The 21,814-nt window shown below is 36.5% G+C and overlaps 1 protein-coding gene across 3 annotated transcripts in view; it reads right to left on the reverse strand.

The window, feature by feature from the left end:
* ROCK1 (Rho associated coiled-coil containing protein kinase 1) overlaps positions 1 to 21,814 on the reverse strand; it is an 83,221-nt gene that overhangs the window by 1,704 nt on the left and 59,703 nt on the right. The window contains exons 22-33 of one of the 3 annotated variants that reach the window (XM_014871279.2): positions 21,490 to 21,584; positions 20,067 to 20,232; positions 18,615 to 18,708; positions 18,169 to 18,257; positions 17,662 to 17,850; positions 17,340 to 17,505; positions 10,861 to 10,931; positions 7,285 to 7,373; positions 6,063 to 6,141; positions 5,686 to 5,947; positions 4,692 to 4,899; positions 600 to 641 (exon numbers count right to left, since the gene is read on the reverse strand). In XM_014871279.2, the coding sequence (XP_014726765.1) occupies positions 614 to 641; positions 4,692 to 4,899; positions 5,686 to 5,947; positions 6,063 to 6,141; positions 7,285 to 7,373; positions 10,861 to 10,931; positions 17,340 to 17,505; positions 17,662 to 17,850; positions 18,169 to 18,257; positions 18,615 to 18,708; positions 20,067 to 20,232; positions 21,490 to 21,584 (1,536 nt within the window). In that variant the 3' untranslated portion in view covers positions 600 to 613. Of the gene's footprint in view, positions 1 to 599; positions 642 to 4,691; positions 4,900 to 5,685; positions 5,948 to 6,062; positions 6,142 to 7,284; positions 7,374 to 10,860; positions 10,932 to 11,433; positions 11,483 to 17,339; positions 17,506 to 17,661; positions 17,851 to 18,168; positions 18,258 to 18,614; positions 18,709 to 20,066; positions 20,233 to 21,489; positions 21,585 to 21,814 lie in introns of those variants that run through there. The other 2 variants (XM_014871280.2, XR_015807032.1) reach the window with 2 other exon arrangements.

Here is a 21,814-nt window from a genome sequence, read left to right on the forward strand (position 1 = left end):
ATCAGACAGATGATAATATTACTGCAGCTTTACAAGTAAGCAATTATGAGTCAACAATCATTGGTGTATTCGTGGCAAATGCAAGGTGACCCTCTTTCACTTGCAGAACAAGAAAAGGCTCTCTAGGCTAAGAGCACGCACATGCAGTTGCAGAGCTCATCTAATGCACAGGAATTTTTGCTGGTTGGTTGTTTTCCTCTTCAAACATGCATTAACTTGACCAAGTGCCCAAGTTCAACTTTATTAAAACAAAAGGCCTCAGCCGTGCTAATACAACGTGAATACATCAGCAGACTGGAAGCTATGAAGTGTAGGTTCCGATCTTGAAGCAGAACTGCAAATGCCAGCAAGTTCATCATGAAGTTCTGATTCACTGTCATTAGTGATAAGTTATTAAAATGAGGAATAGAACTTAGGATGAACTTTTATATGTGAAGCTCCTTTCAGTGGGTCTGAGACACCTCTCCCTGAAGTCAAGGAAACACTGCCTACCAACTGCAAAGAAAGGTGGGTCAGACCCTGAATGAAATGTACTGAAATGTCTTCAAGCATGTGTTCAAGTCTGTATCCATTCAACAAAACAGTTAATGCCTGCTTACATGGTAGGACTCCATCACCGAGAGCAAGTTCTGCTATACTGTCTGACAAGAGAACAATTTTCAGATACTTAGTAAAAGCTAGACATGTATATCCCAAAAAAATCATTGCTGCTTCTCTGATTCCCACACTTTGGCAAAATGGTGAAGGAAGAGGAGAACTGCAGGGTGCAGCATCTTGACTTCACAGAGGCTGATCCAATAATTGACTGCCTCCTGAGAGGGAAAGAGCCTGCTGTTCCTCACCTCCCTGACCCCAGGAGAGCAGCCTTCTACTTACCTGTCCTCAGTGCACTGATCCAATCACTAGTTTGGCACAGTTAGTCTACATTTTTTTGACAGTCAGGAAACTGAATTGTGTACCTTCATGGAAGGGTGCAAAATGGATAATTTCAAGCACTTATCTAGGATCCAGGGACAGAAAAGAAGGAAAAGAAGACGCAGAGGGAAAATCCTCCCCTTTAAGTAGCAACAGGCTGTCAAATGAGCTCAGCTACTGTGCTAAGCTACCAGTTAAATGTTCAGTACATAAGCTACACTATGAATTTATTTAATAAGCTAAATTTAAACATTGGTCCATTAGAAGTGAATTTTCCTAAAAGAAATCCTCCACCTCTTCTTTTCAAACACACAGGACAGAACATGTAGTGGTATCAGGGCACAGGCTGGGCATAGTCCATCACAGCAGTACTTGTCTAGTTCATAGATACAACTCACAAAAAATTTGTCTGAGAAAGCCATAAAAATGTCCACAGTACAACTGCCAGAATGAAGAGTTCCAACCCGGCCTTTTTCTAATGCTTCATTGCTCATTGGAACTGAATCTTTTCACTGTTTGCTCACATTGCTCTGCAGGTCCCACTACACTCCAGTCAACCCTGTGCCAGCTGTCTGATGGGGACAGAGTGTGTCACAAAGACACCCAAGGAGCCTCCTCAGAGAGGTCCAAGGGCCCCCACCTGCCTCTTGCAGACATCTCCAGGCAGCATGACAGGCAAGAGCACACACATACCCAGCATTCCTGCTGCTCAAGTGCTTTGCCTTTCTAAATGGTTTATGCTCAATAGGACTCTTTCACCACAATCAGTGACTACAATATGCAGCATTAAAACAGAGTTTCTTATAATTAATTACATGTTTTAAGAAGCTCTGTCGGTCTTTGACATCATCAAGAAGCAAGGTATCAGTTATGTCATCGAGTTCACTGATGGATTTGGGGTCAGTCTAGAAGAGTAATGTAAATGTTAACTGTTTGATCCATGTCACAGCTTAATACACAGATAAATTCAAGAAGCTAAAGAGAGAAGATACCATGCAGGTATTAACTTCTAAATTGACAGAAAACCTAAGAGCTTTATTTCTTCCCAAGAACTTGGAAGATCTCCTTGGGTGATGGAGAAAGGTGTGAGCAGAGGTCGTATACCAGGGCAGATGGAGAAAACGCAAGGCTGCAGTATTTGGAACAGCTGATCTGATCTCATGCAAGATCATCACCATCACTCTTTCTCCTTTTGTTCTTGAGGCTCTCCCCCAAACCACTGCAACTTCTGAACCCAACAGAAAATCACAAGCTCTTCCGTGGAGTTAGGGTTGGATTGTTTTTGTTGTCATGCTTTGGGTTTTTTGGCTTTCCTTTAGGCAAAACATTCCTGGATTAATTTTCTGTTGAAAAATAAATTATTTCACTCTGGTAATCTGTGAAGCATGAACTGACACAAGATAAAGCTCAGGAATGTGCAGCTGTCCTCCTTCTGGTGCTGGTGAGCTATTAGACTCATTGTATCTTTAGGATCTTAAAAACAGAGCTTTAATAATGGTGTTTCGCATTTTTAAAAAAAGTTCCATTCCCTACTTGTGTAGTTCTGTGATTCTGTAACACTCTGAACAGGACAATGCCAATAGGATTAATAACAGCAATAGTCTGGGTAACTGATGGCCCCAAATATACCCATTCCTTTAAGAGTTACTGTAAACTTTCAAATATCCAAATCTGTTCCTTCTGTAACAGATTAGCTGCATACTTATCTTTTCTAAAGGCAACTCCAAACCAGCACTTCTATTAAGACAGAGTGAAAAAGAATCAATTAATTGATTTAAGAAAATGGATTTTTCTCCCATAAGAATATGCATGAAAGCTGGTTATTACAGCTACCAGAGGCCCTCGCAAGGATAAATGGAGAGCACACTCAGAATGCAAATCAAAGAGCCTTTTGGAGTCCTTTTTCTAAACATATAAACGTGAAATAAAGAAGTATGCACTATCCTTACCAAGGATCAGCAGGGGTGAGGAAAGAATCTGTACACTCAAGAAGAGAGGATGGTTTTTTAAATGTACGATTAGTATCTTTCAAGTATTGTTTTACATTATCCAATTATCACATCTTAAAGATGCAAGTAAATGACACATTAAAACAACTATTTCCAACCCCACTGGCTAGTTGGATGGTTGGTTGGTTTAGGAGGAATTAGTTGTTCTCTTTGTTTTCAGGCTTTTTTTACTGTCCAAGAGCACTCCCTCTTCAAAAGATCCTCAATGCTAAAGATGCTACTATTTCTTTCTTATCGCTTACTATAGTAAGCAATCCCTGATTTTATAGTCTTTTAAACACAGTTTGTCACTGTGTGCTTTTCCACTGCACTCACCCTGGTTTTCCACAGATTTTTACAGTGAAGACTGTAAGGAAAAACTGCCCATTTCCCAGGAAATCTCCCCACAAATCATAAGTGTTTCGGTAGTTCAGAAGTTCAGCTTGATTAAGCACTGGTGTTGAAAACTAAAATTACACCACAGTTCTGTTGCGTTTCCTACCATTTGAACTACAATTGGTAAATTGAGACTGTTCAGTGTTTGTGACTATGGCTTCTCTCCCAAGGACTCTGGCCCAGTTACATGTTCTTAAATGCTGGTCACAGTTTTCTCTTTATGTCCTTCTCCTCATGCTGTTGCATGATCTCTAACACCAAACTGCCCACACCACCACTGATTTTTATACTGACAGCTTTGTAATTGAGGCCAAAAGTAATTTTCCTGTATGGGATTATCTTGAAGGTCTTCATTGAATATATTACTATCTCAAAATCATGATCCCTGAGAGTGTTCAAGGCCAAGGCTGGATGGGCCCCTGAGCAACCTGATCCACCCTGGCAGAGTGAATTGGAACTAGATATCTTTAAGGTCCCTTCCAACCCAACTGTTCTATGACCACTTATGTTTTAGGATGGAGGTCTTGGGGACAAGAAAACCAATGCCCTTTTTATCTTTCATATTTTTTCTCTTCTGTTCCCATTCACGAGGATGTTTCATGATATACCCCATGTCTCCTTATATGCAAAAGTCTGCTTTTATTTCATTGCATGCCAGGAATGTTTGGTAGCCCTGCCAATCTGGGAAGACTCTCTCCTTATTGAGACACTAGTTTCCACTCCATACTGTCACTTCAATTGATTATCTGGGGACAAAACAACACACATACTGTATCAGGAAGCTAATAAAGGTTAAAATCAGATTACAGTAATCTAAGCAGTAAAAAAGTGTATTTTATACCATGTCTTGGTTAACGCGTAGGGTCACAAATAGTTTACAAAAATGACTGTTGGGATAGAAGACAACTGGGAAGGAGTAAGCAGGGAGGGAGAATGGAATTAGTACTTAACTGGCCTCACAACAAAAGAGTTGGCCTAACAACAGACAGAATCTGTCAGTTTCTCATTTCAGCCCCATCTGCAGAAGACTACTAGCATGCTCAAGGTCTCAATCAATCCATAGATGGGATGACTGTGGATCACCCTTGCTACTAAATGCCATTACTGACATATCCACTGAGCCTTGCCTTTAAACAGGAAAAAAAATGCAAACAGATCCCTCCCAAGCATTGGCAGGCCAGGTACCACCTCCTTTCCAAATGTGAAGAACCAATAAATTACAGTAATAACAGGAGAATTCTGCTCCTTTCTTTGGGATTTGGACAAAGCTTTAGATCAGCAGTTCAACTGCCATAAATATGGAACTATTACACAATTTCACATGGAATAGGACTCATAAACTGAGGTTTATTTAGCCAAGAAGATCTGTAGCTTCTGTAGCTTATTTCTCACCTAGTTTTTCCAGAAGTATTTTTAACAACTTTTCGGAATGACTGGTTTGCTGAGGATCTTGTAGACAAAGTTCTAGGAGAAGCACGAACAAAAGTAGACGGTGGTGTCTTAGGGATCTTCTTTACTAAATGCGTCACCCACTTCTTCTGTTCATCTTGACACGATGCCAACAAGAGCATATCTCTTGCTGAAGTTACATCGTAACTCACTACAATGAAAAGGGGGGAAGATGATTCAGTGAAAACCAGGGCTCCTTATCAAAGTAAGAGTTCTGACACACCAACTGTGCCATTGGAAGGAATAATGGCACCTATATACATTCTTGTATTGCATTTGTTTATATATTTCTGGAAGACAACAAACAGCAGGGAAGATTATTAATATAATGTTTTTCACAATTTGTCATTATGCATTAAGATTCTTGAGTCTAACATGAATATTCGAGACATGAGAAACTTACACTAATTACGATTTTAATAAGCTGGGAAGTTGTGTGGGTGCCTTATGGCCAAGTTCCAGAGAACATACCCTGAATGCTCCGTTTCACAGCAGCACAGAGAAGAAACTTTTACTCAAACTCCAGTCTGTGAGGTGGCTGAAGAACCACTCTGTAAGGCCTCAGCAGAGCTTGCTGATGAAGCCACTGCAATTGTCCCTAGCACGGGTCAGGTATAGTGCAGATGGAATGGTGTGGGCACCAAGGAGCTGCCCAGTTCTTGGGCACAAATCTCTAGGCAACCTTGTGCTCTCAGGGCACTCAGCAGAGCTCCATCAGTTACACCACCATAGGCCTCCCTACAGAGCTTTGCCACAGCTGTCTGTTCATAAGCAGTGTAACAGCCTATTGCTTTAACAGCAGCTTTCACATCTAAAATATCAGAACTTTACTTATAGATTTAATTTTAAACTGAAGTGCTTTTATTCACCTCCAGTAGTTTAGCAGGTTTGGCTTAACCACACAGAGAATACAGAACAGAAAAAAACATGAGTATACCTTTGCATGGTGCAATTAATTCCTCCTTTTTATCCAAGTGGTCTCTGTGGCACTTCACATGGCATCTTCGACATTCTAGGGCAGCAGGGGGTTTAAAGACATGCCAGAGAGGTTTGGCACAGGCCTCACAGTTGGCTGGAAAGTGGTATAATGTGGGAATAAATTCATGGCCTTTGTGATTTAGAAAATTTGTCTTCTCTGCCGGCTGTACTGGTTCTACCTCCAAATCCTTCCTGCATTCCCCCTCATTAGCATAGAGAATCTGTAAAAGAACACTGCTGTGTTATTGTTGAAGCACTAAGTACTTTTGTAACCTTTTCAAAGAAGCCACCAGTTTTTCAAGAGAGTTAAAGACAGGAGAATATATTTCTTTTTACCTGGAATATTTTAGGAATTTCTTCAGTTTCAGCTCTATATACATCTCCTTGAGTTACAGGTCGGACATGAAACAGCTTACTAGATAAGAAGAAATATGGATCAGAAAATGCTAAAAGGTTATGTATGGTTCAGAATAATTATCAAACTGCTTTGAAGTTCTTAAAACTTATGCAAGCAACACAACCTACTTCAACACTGCAATATGATTTTAGGAACTAATTCATAAACCGTATAGATTTTGTCTACCTACACAAGACCAAAATATTTCACAGCATGGAAAGGGTTATCTTACAATGGATTCAAGATCCATCAAGGTAAATTTACTTAAGATAAAGGCTTTAAAATACTTCCTCAAAACACTAGGAAGTCTAATATTATTGCTAGAAAAGCTTAGTGAAAACCCGGATGGAAGTAACCATATTATGTAGAATACTATCCAGTAGATTTTTACTAAATAATATTATGGCTTGATGAACAATCTACGCCAAAACATCACAAAAGGAAATCTGGGGCACCAGCTGTTGAAAATACTATTTCAATTGGAACAAACACCATCTTATACTGGGTCAAGACTCTAAGTCCATCTCTCCCAACATCCTGTTTTCAACAGTAGCTGTAGCAGATGTTTATGAAAAGAGAGTACGAAACAGTTCAAAGAGAAAATTACTCTTTTCCTGGTTATGAGCAATTGGCAGCTTAAGCACTTCCTGAGTTTGAGATTCCTTCCAGACCACTGTATTTGTTAGTCCCTGATCCATCTATTCATGAATTCTAAAACCTTTTTTCAATTACTATTTTGTATGATCCCATAATGTCAATCAGCTGTTCAAACATCACAGTCATGTACCAGAGAGGGGCTTCAGTGATATTTAACACAATTTTCCTCATGTAAAACCAGTGTAAAGTAATAACAATTAATATATTTTATCACTTTAAACAGAAAACAGCTGGAAAAGTTAGAAATGCTTTGGACTAGAACAGCAATGATCCTTTCTCTTTTTCTCTAACTTTTAGCCATCATAGGACAAAGAAAAAGTACTGTCAAAAGGGGTTCTGTTAATGTCACACTGAAATACAGAGAGGCAGACGTTTTCCAGCCATTATGGGAAATTAAAAATTATTTATGGACTTTTTATTTCAAGCTTTTGGATTTGCTATCTCCTATTTCACACGTAACACTCTCGTCAATTTGTATCCAAAGCTAACAACGGCTTTACTTACTCTATATCTAGTACCATAGATGGATTAGACTGGTCCTTGTCTTTTTCATCATTGTAGAACAGGATCTTTTTACTGCTCACCACAACATACTGTGGAAAGAAAGGGTAAAACAGTTGAAATTGCATTTTAAAAAGCAATTATTTATCCTAATATCCTACATGCACATAAAAAGCCAGAGTAAATGAAAGGTTTCAAATTCAGTATCACCCTGAAGGCAGCTACATTATGGATCTGCAATGCTACAGAGTTGCAGTGACAGTATTGTCATTGGATCACTCTAAAAAGCTTGTGATGACTCTGCAAGTCCATCTGTACATTAACTCATAAATTTTAGTTGCTACTGGCAGGTTGCTATGAACTTTACTCTATGAGTGACACAATGCAAAAGTTATCACTTATTGATAATGTTGTATAAAACTTCTCTAGTTCTATAGGCCTGCAGGACTCAATGGTACTTCACAACAAACTCCTGGTAGGCTAAAACAGAGTCCCATGACTCCTGCTATTTCCTACACTTCCCATTTAATGCACTGGTAAAATAAAGACCCAAAATCAATCGGCAGAAACAGAGGTCTGTTTCTCTGAATACAATGAGATAGTTAAGATCAAACACCTCTAACCTAAGCACTTTCCAGCAAGTTCAAGACTAGAATTCACTGCCTGCTGCTCTTCACTGGGAGTCGCTAGTCCAGTATCTTTGCTGGAACTGTTCACAAGCACAAGCTCATTGACAGCTATTGCTGTTCCCTCCCCTGCAGTTACAAATGTTTTAGAAGGAACTGAAAGATATAAGACGCTAAAGAGGATTAAAAGCAGGTAAATGGGCAGCTCTGTCTATACTGATCTCCAGATTCACATATACTATAACCCAGAAGGACAGAAAAGTATCAGAATGAATGCACCAATAGTTTATCTTTAATTCCAAGTACTGGCAGGTAACTGTAACTGGACGGGTTTCTGCACAATGCAGATACTGATAATTTGAATGTCTATTCCTTCTACAAGGGGAGGTTTCAACCTCATTTTATATAGGACTTGAAGCTGACCTCAAAACCTGAGTATGAAAGTCATCTTAAGTTTATACAACAGCATTTTTAAAATATGCTGTGCAAGGTGTGAGCTACAGTTGTAAATCTCAATTACTGAAATGCATATAAAAAAAGCCATGAAAGGGCGTTTTGTCACAATTCCTTAATAAAAAGCCTGATCAGCTTGAGTAAGTACTAAGTTGCAATAGTGTGAGCCTCCTGTGATTTTTCCCATTGAAGAAAAAGACTACTTCAATTCCTTTATTCACTCCAATAGAAAACTAATGCCTTTTTCATCTTTGAAGTGGGCACCTTTGCCTTTCAGAGATAAGAGCAAGCCCTTAAGATGACAACTAGCACAAATACAAATTCTGACTGCAAAGGAATTCATTTATCACATTATATATAAGCCTTGGTGAAAGAACAACTTAACTCACAAAAAAAAGTTATGTACAACAGCGTCAATATCTTGCTGTGAACATATAAAAATCTTCTGACAGTAGTTCTGTTTTCTACAGTGGTTTTTGAATAATATTTTATCATCTTCACTTGGGATGAAATGAAGCTCCAGATAAAAATAAGGGTAACCCGTTTCAGTGTTAGCTTTAGGTATAATTGAACTGTTTATTCTCAAGTTAAGTTTTCCACACTCACCCCTTTCTAACTTAATCTAAGTAACTCAGAGGGCATGGGGCAAAAACATCAGTGCTACTGACATATGAGTCAGAAATGCAGCAGCTCAAGTTGTAACAACTCAGGCATCAATCCAATTTCACTCCTAATGTAATTTTGCTTTTCCTTTAAATTAATCTGGGCATGCCTGTAATTGAGGTTGCATATACCTCCCAGCTTCACAAAAGTGAACTGCAGGAGAATTTGGAAGGGAAGCACCAGAGGAGGCTGATTACCTGCCAGCTTGTTTCAGCTATAGTACAGTTCAGCCAACAGAATGCACATGTGAGTGAATAGTCACTCACTACTGTGTCTCACTGACATGAACCTCAGCTAGTTAAGGAACTTTATCAGTACAATTTATTTCATGACTGAGCCATCCAACTGCACCTCAAATTCCTCCGAAGTGTGAGCGGATCCAAACTAGGAAAATGTGAAGGGATTAACGGCCTAAAATATTTTGAGGCAAGTAAATATGCCTATACTGAGCATGCCTGAAGAAATTCTGATAGTCCTTCACTGGAGAAGCTGCATTTATCAGGAATTTAAAATTTCAGTTGTCAGAGAATGCAAAAATAATCTCAATTTTTACAAAACAACCATAAAAGGATGTTAGAAGCATTCTGACAGAAAAACAACACAGTATTTTATATAATCCAGAACAGAACAAAGCTACCTGATTTGTGCCAGTCTTGCTTTGTACTTTCAGTAAATTGTTAATTCAACCCATAAATTCTGCTTTTGTTCCTCCCTTGCTTGAAGGGGCGGGGGGAAGGTGACTGGCCATGAGCTGAAATAGGGCAGAACTTATCATTCACTCCCAGCAAGCCAGAATAGGTGGTGGTTCTAACGTACAGACGAATCACCAGGGTCTGATATTGATGTAAAAATAGGCAGGTCTGGAACTCAAACACTTGCAGTGTATAAAGAAGGCCATGGAGGCCCACTGCAAATAGCAGTACTTCAAAGAAGGAGTACAGCAGCTAAAGGCCCAATACAAACACTCAAGTGCTTCTTCAACAGGAATGAATCCCTAGGAGCATTTGAGAAATACCTTTCAAAAGGAATCAGAAAGTTACTTCAAAAGTATCATGAGTAACTCAGTAATTTTCAGTAGCAGTCTTTGAATATAAGGAAGATGAAGGAAAACAAACTGTTTCATAGTTTTAAAATTTAAATTTTAAAATTTAAAAAATTCTAGAGACCATGTTCCCTTTTGTATTTAGTTGTACTAAAAGTTGTTCAAAGAGAGGAACTGAAAAGCCAGAAAAGATAACCAGAAACTGGTTCTAAGTATCTCAATTTGAACATCAGATGTTTCAAAGAACCAGACCATAACCTTTGCAGAGGCAAAACAAGACTGCTTTGTTTGGAGTGGGAATTCCAGCACAGAGATCCAGTTTCTGAGAGTAAATCAGTTCTTTTTAAGAGAAACAGATCATTTTAAACGTAAGGAAGACAGAAACATCCTTAGAAATCATGTGTGGCAAGTTACAGTGTGATGCACTCTTCCATGACCTTCAGAACATTTAAATGTGGTATTCCCTATTCTGTGCTGCCAAGTTGCACAAAGAGGTTCTTTTTCAGTAACAGAATTATAAAGATGCTTACTCAAAGAAGAAATGTGATTTTTAATGGTTCCAAGATGCTCATTGTAAAGCATTTCCTCCCCTGTTGTAAATTTGCACAATGTCATTACTAAAGATTTCATACTGAACTTGAATTTTCTTGGGTTTTTTCTTCAATAATGTACATAGACTGAATTACTCTTAATTATTTTATTTGTTTCTTAAATGTGAGTTATAAAACCAATTCACCACATGCTTAGAAACCTTTCCAAGGAAATTGAGGAAGAAAGAAAAAAGTGCATTTGTACCTGTTTTTTCCAGCCATGCCGCCTTATATTTCCTTTGTTTGGTACTGAAAGCCAACCTTCAAGTCTTGATTCTGGTTTTAAAAAATGCATATTTAATAATTTTTTGTTTATAATAATAAAGCAGAATAGCACAAAAGCAAACTACTACTAGAAAGGAACAAGTACTACATGCAGTAATGGACAATTACCTATTCGGCAAAGCAGAATAAAAAGCACAGCTAAATAAAATGAAGATATAAGCATTTAATTCATGCTTCATCACAAGCCAACATCTGATTACACAGTTACTGCACAATGAAGGTAAAGCTGTTTTCCTTGATGCCAACATCTAACACCGTATGTAAATAGTTTGCGAAGAGCCAGGCAGGAAAGACTTTGCTTTGAAAATATATTACAGTTTAAATTAAGAGATTTTCAATGTAAACATAATTTAACATTCAGAGGGACTGTATGAAAATACTCAGCAGGAAGATGCAGGAAGTAAAACAAATCAGATCCACATTTTTCACAGGAAACAAAAAAGGAGAGAGAGCACAAGAGCAAGCAAAGCTGCATGGGTGTCCCATTACTCACAGAAGATAAGCATAGGAGATAATTAAATAAGGAATGCAGGAAGAATCAACTAGATATAAAGAATAAGAGACAAGTGTTTTACTCAAATTTTCAGTGAAAAATTCTCCGAAGAGAAATGTAATATCATATTTTCCCACCAATAAACTACTGAAGTAATTCAGCATGATACAAAATAGGGTCACAAGAAAATTAGCATTCTGCCTAATGTGGACTGTTGATTTTAAAAGCCCTTCCAGCTAACTGAGAGTAGTTTCTAAAATTTAAAATTATGAAGCCAGGCAATAGTAGCACTGAAAACTTAATGAAGTTAAAATTTTCTGAAACATTCTCCACAACTGTTTATATCCTGAGGAACTACTGGTTCCTTTTATCTTTCAGGAGTAACTCTGTGTGAGGTGTATCCCAGCAAGCTCTGAAATGCATTCAAATGTATAAAAGTTATTGTCCATATGCTTTGCTATGTAGAATTACAAGGAGACTGACAGCCTAGCAAGACATTATAATTAGGCATGTAAAAGCCCTTCCCACATTAGCCTTACAGCAGACAACACGTAGAAATGGACTACATTTAGGAATATGGAATAATTTCCTATCATTTCTCCACATTAGAATAGCTTCAAAATACTGGAGAACTGATATCAACTGGAAGAAAAGCATGTTAGCAGAACTCATTCCAGTAAGAAAACGTCCCAGAAAAATGAAGGAAATTTGTACCTCCCTACCTTCTTACACCTGCATAAGAACTGTGGGGACTGGGGGGTAGGGTCTCCACATCCCCCCAACACTACCCCCTCTGCTATCCCAGATTCTTCCCAATTATTGATACTCAGTAACTTTGGAAAAAAAACTCTATTTCCTCCACATCTACAGGCCTCACAGATAATACTTACCTTGTTTTGAACACTTTGATTAATTTTTACATCAAGAGAAGATTCTTACATATTTTGAAATTATAGAAACATCCTAAACCTCAGGTTTCCATTGCAAAACAAAGTGATGAATTGCTAATAAAGAAGAAAGTATGGGTGGCTGCCATTCAAAAGGAATATAGGAGGAATGACTTGTTAAAAATAAAAAGCAGTGTCTGTTGAAATTGTGGCATATGAAAATCTGGAAAGATCCAATGATGATGAGTTTTAAAAGATGTTTATAGAGACAGTGTAAGTTTTTCTAGGTTCCCTTCTATCTCAGCATGTTCTGAAAACAATTTCAAAAGACCCAGGAAATAAATGAGGTGTTTCAAATGAATCCGTTAACATTCTTTTCTGTCTACTACAAATTTATTTTAGGGAGCAAATTCTGTTTGAATGAGAGATGATTTCTGAGCTGTGAATAACATCTTGCAGTTGAAAGTAACAGTTTCCAAACGAACTCCTTTTCAACAAAACTAAAATTCGTCTGGAACCAAATGTACTCTTGAAAGGGTAGATGAGCTCTTTCATTCCCACCTCGCCACAAAGGTTCCTCTCAAGTAATATTTATAGTGTATTTTAATTTCTCTTGATGGACTTAGATAGCACAACTGCAAATTCTCATCTGGCCATTTCACAAATATTTGATCCAGAAGACCAATATTTATGAGTGTTCTGATTAAGTAATTAAGAAAATATGGCCTATCCAGACTACAAAGAAGAATCTTCCATTCCTGTCTTTAAAAATAGGCTCAAAACTATTGCCTGACAACTTCCCTGTATTTTGGAAAGAATACCAGAATTGATACCTCGTATTTGCAATCCAGAAAGTACAAGATAGGCCTCAAAAATATCTGACGGCTAGCTGGATCTGAATAGGATATGAAGAAAGAATTCCATAAAGGCTAGAGATCTTTTAGTTATCTCTGAATACATTTTAAATGTAGACTTGCATTCTAAACATCTTCATGGCTAGTATCCAGACTACCAGGATTCATAGGGATTCAGCACGGTAAGAGTTCTAACAGTCACACTTCAATAAAATCACACAAGACAACCATGACTGTACTGCTTCATAAGACTTTTTGTCGTTCTGGAGCTAAGTAATGTGGGTGCTTTCATGAACAGCAAAGCATCTCTTTCCAATGTTCAAGAATTCCTACTCCTACAATTCAGGAATTCCACAGCAACCAAAAACATGGAGTTACTATCTTGCTAATTCTTTCCTTTCTTCCAGTTTGGATTTTTCCTTCTGCAGACTGCCTTACTATAATTTCATGTGGACTTCACCAAGGATTTCTGACTGAATCTTGCTTTGGGGTTTATTCAGGCTACTTGCAGGTACTTCAGGAAGTCCTGAGTCCAATAAAACTGCTCGCTTAAATGCTCTGCATTTATTATTCCATCCTATCTTTGCACAAAACATGATTCACAACATATGCTATAAACTATTATGTGCTGCAGTTAAACCTGCAGGACAGATCAATTACTTAAATGATCTTGCCAATCAGATGAAAAGAAGCAATTCACAACAGGTTAGGTGCCCTGTAACAATGAGGGGAAAAAACCCTTACGTTCCTGATTATGTTCCATCTTGGCAAAGAAGAATTCTGTTTACAATCATGGCAAGTATGAAGACTCCCTAAGTCCAGCCAGCAGGAAGAGGCATTCCAAAGGCATAATTTAAAAGAAAATACCTCAGCTGTTTCAGCAAGGACTCTGTTAATACTGGGGACACCAACTGAGATCTGAGCTGCTATCTGAATCAATAATCAGGAGTGAGAATTACAAAACATGCCTAGAATTGAATACAAGGAAAAACCTTCATCCACATAATGATCTTCCCTATGTAAGTAAGCACAAGCCTGAGAATAGCCTGGATTGTCTAAAGGGGCCAATCCCCACTTTTAGAGAGTCTAAGCTGTCCTAGGAGCTACCAGAATTTGTGTCAGTATTTAGGCCAATGGCAGACAGAAAATACCTCCAAGTGAAATGCAGATGTAACGTGTGCTACCATGTGATTTCTCTGTGTCTATTTCTAAATAAAGAATTTTTTTTCCTTAAAACTGTATAAGTATAAAAATTTTTCTCAATTAAACTATAGACTGCCCATTGCCAGAATCATTACCATGGAATCATTCTTTTATACATGCTTATATTATTTTCTATCTTTAGTTTTGTCCCTGGTGATGTTTTTATTGTGACAGGAAAATGAATAAATCATACTATAATTACTCATTATAAAATTCATCCAGTTATTTGCTTAGATTTTTTTTTTAAGGAGTGTCTTTGCCTTAAGAACTGGTGTACCAGCTACAGAATCCTATTGACTACTCATCACATTCAGCTCTTATACAAGATGCTCTGAAGGTTTGGGCTAGGGAAATGATGGGAATTTGGCACACAGTTGAAGATATTCAACATCATACAACAAAACTGAAGCAAATGAGTTGCTGTAATATGTCACCTTCTGTTTTGTATAGTAATTACTTGGTTTGCAGAAAAAAACCCCTATGTGTTGGATAATTTCCTCTTTCTGTGTCATGGGCTATTTCTACTCTGAAGCCTGGCTTTTATTTTTCATCTTTACAATGCTACTGCACTCCTTTTTTGCCCTCTGCTTGGCTCTTTGACAAGTGTGTGAAATTTGACTGCACTAATGTCACTTAATCTCTTTTAATTACCAAATTGCTTCTTATTCAGAGCCTGATCAACCCATAAACTCACTAAAAAAAAAAACCCAAAAAAAAGGCAGCATGTAGGGACATGATCTAAATCTAGAGAAGTCCTAATATTATGTATTAGAGGTCCTAGAGGTCCTACCTGTATCACACAGTAAAACCAGCAGGTCAACTGCAGTAAAAATCAGAGGCATGTGTAGAAAAAATGGCAAAAAAGAGAAGAGAAATGAAAGGCTAGCAAAAAAAGAAATAGTTGAGGGCTACTAAGTAGACACCTCACCCAAGAACACTAGAACTTCCAGTAACTGTGATGTTCTAATTAACAATGGAAATTAACAGTTGACTTGAAAAGATCTTGCACAGACTGAAATTTCTGCCTCAAAATGGAAGTGACAAGTTATGCAGCCAAAAGCATGAGTACACACATCTCCAGAGGAAAACTGAAAATAACCTTCCTTAATGAGGCAAAAGAGCTTTTTGCTACAGTCCATCCAAGATCTGAGACACAATGGGGTCATACTGACACACTACTGCCCTTAAGAAAAAAAATAGGGAAGATATCTATGGCCGGGTGGAAGCATTTGTGTTTTCCATGTAACATACAACAGCCATGGCTGAGAAGGGAAGTGAGGAAGTTCAAAACTACTGTTTTGAGTAGAATAAATCTGGTTTGTTTTCTTGTAGAAAAAACCTCTAAAGCTCTCTATCTAAAAGAGTTCAGAAATTTTCTGCTAAAATTACTGTCCCAACAATTACAAACTACAAATTCTTCAATTACGAGACACTTAAAAACAATAAGGCTTGATTCCACTTTGTAATTTAAGGGGAGAAAAAAACACTTCAAGAAGCAAAACCCCCCGACTTCTTTTTTATACCTGTTTAATGGAATGAAAATGAGTATCTAAGAGAAAAACTACTGAGAAGTACTGATACTTCAGAAATACCAGAAGGAATTCCTAGAAGGTGACAGCTAAGGAAAAAAATGTTCCTTAAGCAATATAATAATTATAAAAATTTCCACTGGTAGTTTGCCTTGAAGAGGTTGTCAAAACTCAAAATCTTTACAAGATGGCAATTTTCAGATCAAACTGCAGACTGCAAAAGGCTTCTTGAACAAAATGGAAGTTGTGAAGGAAAAGACTACCATTATCTGAACAAAAATCTATTCTAAAATGAAATTCATTACAGTATTAACTAAAAATAAAGATCTAAAAATACACTAGGGGAAGATAGGAAACAAAAACAGACACAGAAAGGAGTAACTACATCAAAACAAGTACTAAGACTGATAACCTACCTGAAATTTCAATCACTCTAAGACTCCTGGAAAAACTCTAGAATGTGGCAATTTGAGAAGCATGAAGTGCATTAACAGGAAAAGACATATCTTAAATTATTCTATTTACTTTTATCTGACTACTCATCCACTGAAGTCATAAAATACCCAAAACTGTATTCTGGTTTTGTATGTCTAAAAATATTTTTCTACAATGAAATTCAGACGTATCAAAAATATATTAAAATTACATAATGAATTCTAAAAATTACTTAACCATATAAAAAAGATATACCTAGCTATGATGTATGGAAATTGTCATGCACACTTGATTACACTAAACGTTTTTTTCCTGTATTGAGAGATACAAAAGTGGATCATGTGGAACTTCTAACTGATTACACTTTTCAAACACTGGGAAAGGGGAGAGGTAAATAACTAACCAGTCTAACAGTGGGTCTCAAAGTACAGTGCCTGGTATTGATACATGGAAATGGCTGGCTACACTGTATTGTATGTTCTTATTTTAATCTGCTAAATCAGAGTACCATGCAACCATAAATTTATTATGGCAATTCCTCCAATTATTTTTCACATCAGCAACTAATGCCAGTTGTCACAGAGGTGCTACATGACTGAGTAAGAACAGATAAGATCAAGATAATTTTGCATTCAAGATACAAAACACAATCATGATGTTGTAGTAGCATTGGCCCTGTCTTCTATTCACCAAATACTGTACATTGTAATCACTTTACTTGAAAAACAGGAGATGTGAAGGTACTCTTTCCTCTAAAGTGCATCTAAACGATGCCAATGCCAAGCTATACAGTGGGAAGTATGATGTGAGAAAATATAAGCAACTAAGGTATGAAATTTAAAAAAACCAAAAAAAACAAAGAAAGAAAGGAAGTGGAGATGTGATAGAGAATTAGACAGCCAGAAGACTTCAAGAAGCAGTAATTTGTTTGAAACAATACCTTCCAAAACTATGTGTATGCAACACAGCCAAGTAATTCAACTCTGCTTTTCTCATACCTGAAAGATTTCCATCTGTTTCATCTGTTGGAAGACTGGCAACACTGGTAGAATCCATTCCTTGCTGGAGGTCCATGATTTTCCTTCGTAGTTGTTCTATGTCACTCTCTTTACTATCCAGTTGCATCTGGAGCTCATTCCTATATGTAGATTCTTCTACTAGTTGCTGTATTGATATACACATGCATAGTTACTTGTGTTACCAAAAACAGGGCAACCAAGTATTTCGAAAACAAAACTCATATACAAATATATATATATATATGTATATATATATATATATATGTTCCACAATGTGATTTTAAAAAATAAATTATTTTACCGCTTGCATTTCATTAAGCTCCTTTTGGTATTTCACTACCATCTGATTGAATTTCTCTTTTTCTTGATTAAGTTCTAATTGAAGCTTTCGGTTTTCCTTCTCCTTCTTCCTCAAATCTTGCATGTTAGCTTTCTTTCTATCTATTTTAAAATCTTTCCGATTCATTATCTCAGCCAGTTTGTTGACAGCCTGTTAAGAAAAAGGAGAACCAGTAAGAAAAATGATATATGCAGCATGTTTTATAAAAAACTTCTCAGTTCCTCTAGTTACAGGATCTGATACAAACATCCCTTCACCAACATAAATGGCCCTTACTCACAATCGAAGTAATACTGTAAAGTACACAGCACCAAAACTTACTCTTTCAAACTTAAATTTAACAATGCATATTGTACATCATGGTTAATATAAACTTAATTTCAAAAGAACTAAGGGTTAGTTCACAAAAGCAAAAAATCTGAAATACTTCTGTTAGTGCAAAGTAATTATTGCTATTAAATTGCATACCTGTGTCTTCAGAGTTCTTTCAGTGTTTATACTCTTCTCATAATGCATTCTAATATTATTGATTTCCTCCTCTTTTTTCGTTTTGTAATCTGTTAAAATAATATTCAACTTTGAGGTATTTCAGTACAACGTAATTATTATTAAACTTAATTACTTCTAAAAGTTCTTTTTTTTCCCCATTCTGTTTTCCTGTTGCTTTGCCTTTTGAGAAAAATACAATTTGCAAAGACGAAGATTACCAGTTTAACACTACTGCAATGACAGAAAATTACCAGAAGGATGTATCAGAAAGGCACAAAGATTAAATACTAAAGCCAACATCAAGCCCAAAATAATACAGAAGATAAATAGCAATGTCTTCTTCCACTTCTCATTTCTTCACATATCTTCAAATTCAATTGTGCTTCAGAACAGATCAACACATCAAAACTCCAAACATGACATACCTTCCTCTTGTTTCTTAAATTTTTCACTGATCTCTGTGTTTTCCTTTGTTATTAAATCAACATCTTTGGTTAAAGTGTTATTAGTTTCTTCCAGCTATATGAAAAGAAACACATTTTAGAATAAAGAACTTGGCATGAATTCTAAAAATATCTGTAGGATTATTATTTTAAATACCATCTATTCTATAACAACCATTTACTTAGAACACCTTCTGCCTATGTGAACTTTTAAAAAATGCTACTATTCTTCTGTGGGGTTTTGATTTACCAGAAGTCTCAAAATACACTGTTCCAGAAAAAAAAAATTGCAGAACTGATACACTACAGTATGGAATCAAAAATCAACTTAAGCAAAGTTAGATTGTCAGTTATACAATGTGGCAATTTTCAATTAACATGTTGTACTTTAAAAAAACTAATATGTAGAGGCCTGATATTTTGAATCCAGACATAAAAGTAGCTGGCAGATGCTAGAACTCCAGCATTAAAATCTAGAGTAGATACAAGGCATTTACTGCTAGATAATTGTCATCACAGCCAGGATCACAAATATAACAAATTAACAAATATATATGAAAAACCAGACATATTTAGGTTCCTAAATAACGATTTTGTTTGAAGCCTATACAAATGATTGTTTATCAAGCTGTCTGAAAAAATTATCAGAATACTTGAAACCAAAAGCACACTGGCAAGAAGGTATTCCTTTGATGTCAAAGAGATAGTCTTCTAAACGCTGCTTAAGAAATGGTGGTATTCTAGAGATCTCAAGCTTAGTGTTTGTTTCAAGAATTTTCTATTTGCGCTATCTTTTCACAGAGATGTAATATCCATTAACAGAAAGCTTTGAGCAACTGAGCTAAGTTCAGTTACACCTGGAGTTTTACAGCCCCAGGATTTTTAAGAAAACATGCATAGCTGATGCTAAGTAGGAAAAAAAAAGGTAAAATAACTATGCTACATATGGTTTGCTGTTTGTGACACTTCTCAGTTAAAGACATTTATCAAGCTCATATTAACTCCAAAAGCTATGCTATTAAGTGTCTTCAAAAATTACATTTTGGGGTTTGGCTTGTGAAACTCAAGATTCTCAAGTGGGTTTTTTATTTAAAGACTAAGTTACTTTGCAATGAGTCTCTAATACACAGCTCCACAAATTTACAAGATTTAAGTAATACACTTGGCAATGACAAGAAGTAAATACAAAAGGCTTAATATATGAATGACAGACATTCACTTGATCTTCATTCTGCCTTCATCTCAGATTAATGAATTTTGGTTTTTAGGGAGGTCACATGATGAAATTTAAATGTTCAAGGTTCCAAGTGACCCCAAAACTTAAGATATTTGATTAGCTATCACTTATGACCACAAGACTTCATTAATTAAAACCATTAATTTTGGCTTCCAGTTGGAAGAGATTTATACAGGTATTGATAACAGTTAATTTACCCTTCTTATGATGATGTCCTTATCAGTCAATTCTTGTCTGTGCCTTGATGCAGCTTTTTTGCTTTCCTGATTCAGTTCATAATACTGTTCTTCAGCAAGTGCCCGTGCCAACCGTTCTGACTCAGCTTTGGTTTCAGCTAAATCCAACTGGGTAGCAAGTGTTTCTCTGTAAAAAGGATATTAAGACTTCCTTGTCCTATGCAAAACACACCAATTTTTCAGGAAGACTATCAAACCCAAATTATACCACTCAGCTAATGGTCATTATCTTAGTTTCTTAAGAAAAGCAAAAGCTACAAAACTGCCTTCTGTACACTTGTATCTTTTGATGGTCCACACAAGCTACAGCAGCAAGCCTACTATGCTTTCATTAACATTTCAATCATCCATGAAACACAAAGACATATTCTCCTGCCTTTGAGGAACAGAAAATAAAACTAAATTATATGTACAGAGTGGTCCATCAAATGATACATAACCCACATTTGCCCATTATCACAATTCCCATAGTTATATCCAAGTGAGAAACACTTAGGATGAACATAAGATTGCAGAGAATAGTGAGGGAATAGAATACAAAGAATCTATAAAAAGAAGTAAGAAAAGAAATAAATAACCCCAAGAAGAATACGGGAAGTCTTGCCTACCTTCTCCTCTCTCCCCATTTCCTTATGATGCTTACTACTTGTGAACAACTTTGCAGAGACACGCGTTTTCCTCCCACACCATATTTATTAGCACAGTATCTTTTCTTTCTCCCTTTCTTAGCCCATCAAAATACTATACAAAATGAACACTGGACATAACCTCTGCCCTTCAGACTGTTTTCCAATGCTAATGCTCAGAGACAGACTTTAGAAGAAACTGTACTTCATAAGACTACAGCCTCTCTCTTCAGAACATGAAATAAATTAGGGAATTGGAAAAACAAGCTTAAATTTTTTTCTTATTTGATAGCTTAGAAAATAGTACATCACAATTAATGGTTGTTAATAATAACTAGTTTTGCTGTAATCAGAAGGATACTAAATTTCCAAGACTTTTCGTTACCTTTTTCTCAAACTATTTTACTGACTATAGAAATATATTAAGTAATTATCAGGATAATATGATCAAATTTTAAAAGTTGGTGAGATGATTACCACAAATTGGAATGCTTTTTAAAATTTTTGAATCTTACTAAATTCTCAGATATTCTTACAGACATGGTAATGTCCAAAGCAAATATGAATGAACATATTCAGCTTCGTGAGTCCGTGTAGGTAACATCCTATGTCTTTGTCACTTACAAGGTGCTATGGAACACTTTTGAGGCCTTTTTCTAAAAGAATTAAAATATCTTAGATCAGATTCAAAGTATTCATGAGTGAGACAGTATTACATGGAAAAACTTAGGTGTATGTGAGAAACATAATGGGCATACTTTTCATTTTGCAACTCCTGCATTTTTCTTTGCGTTTCTTTATTCCTTTCATCAATTTCCTCTTTCAGTTCCTTAACCTGAGTTTTGTAAAGTGTCTGTAAAAGAAAGCATAAAAAAAGACTTATTATTTAAATTCCATACTGAAATTCTTCCTTGTTTTCAGTCTACTTAGTTTGAATTTGTCAAACCCCAACACATGCCAATACTGTCATTAATGAAATTTCCTCCTTCCTTCCTCTCCCAGATGCTTCTTTCCAGTTTCTGTAGGGAAAGGAACTGATATGACCAAATTAGTTTTCCATTTTCTAATGTGTTTTCCTACATA

This window comes from Sturnus vulgaris, chromosome 1 (genome assembly GCF_052056855.1).
Source record: "Sturnus vulgaris isolate bStuVul1 chromosome 1, bStuVul1.hap1, whole genome shotgun sequence".
NCBI classification, from domain to species: Eukaryota; Metazoa; Chordata; class Aves; order Passeriformes; family Sturnidae; genus Sturnus; species Sturnus vulgaris.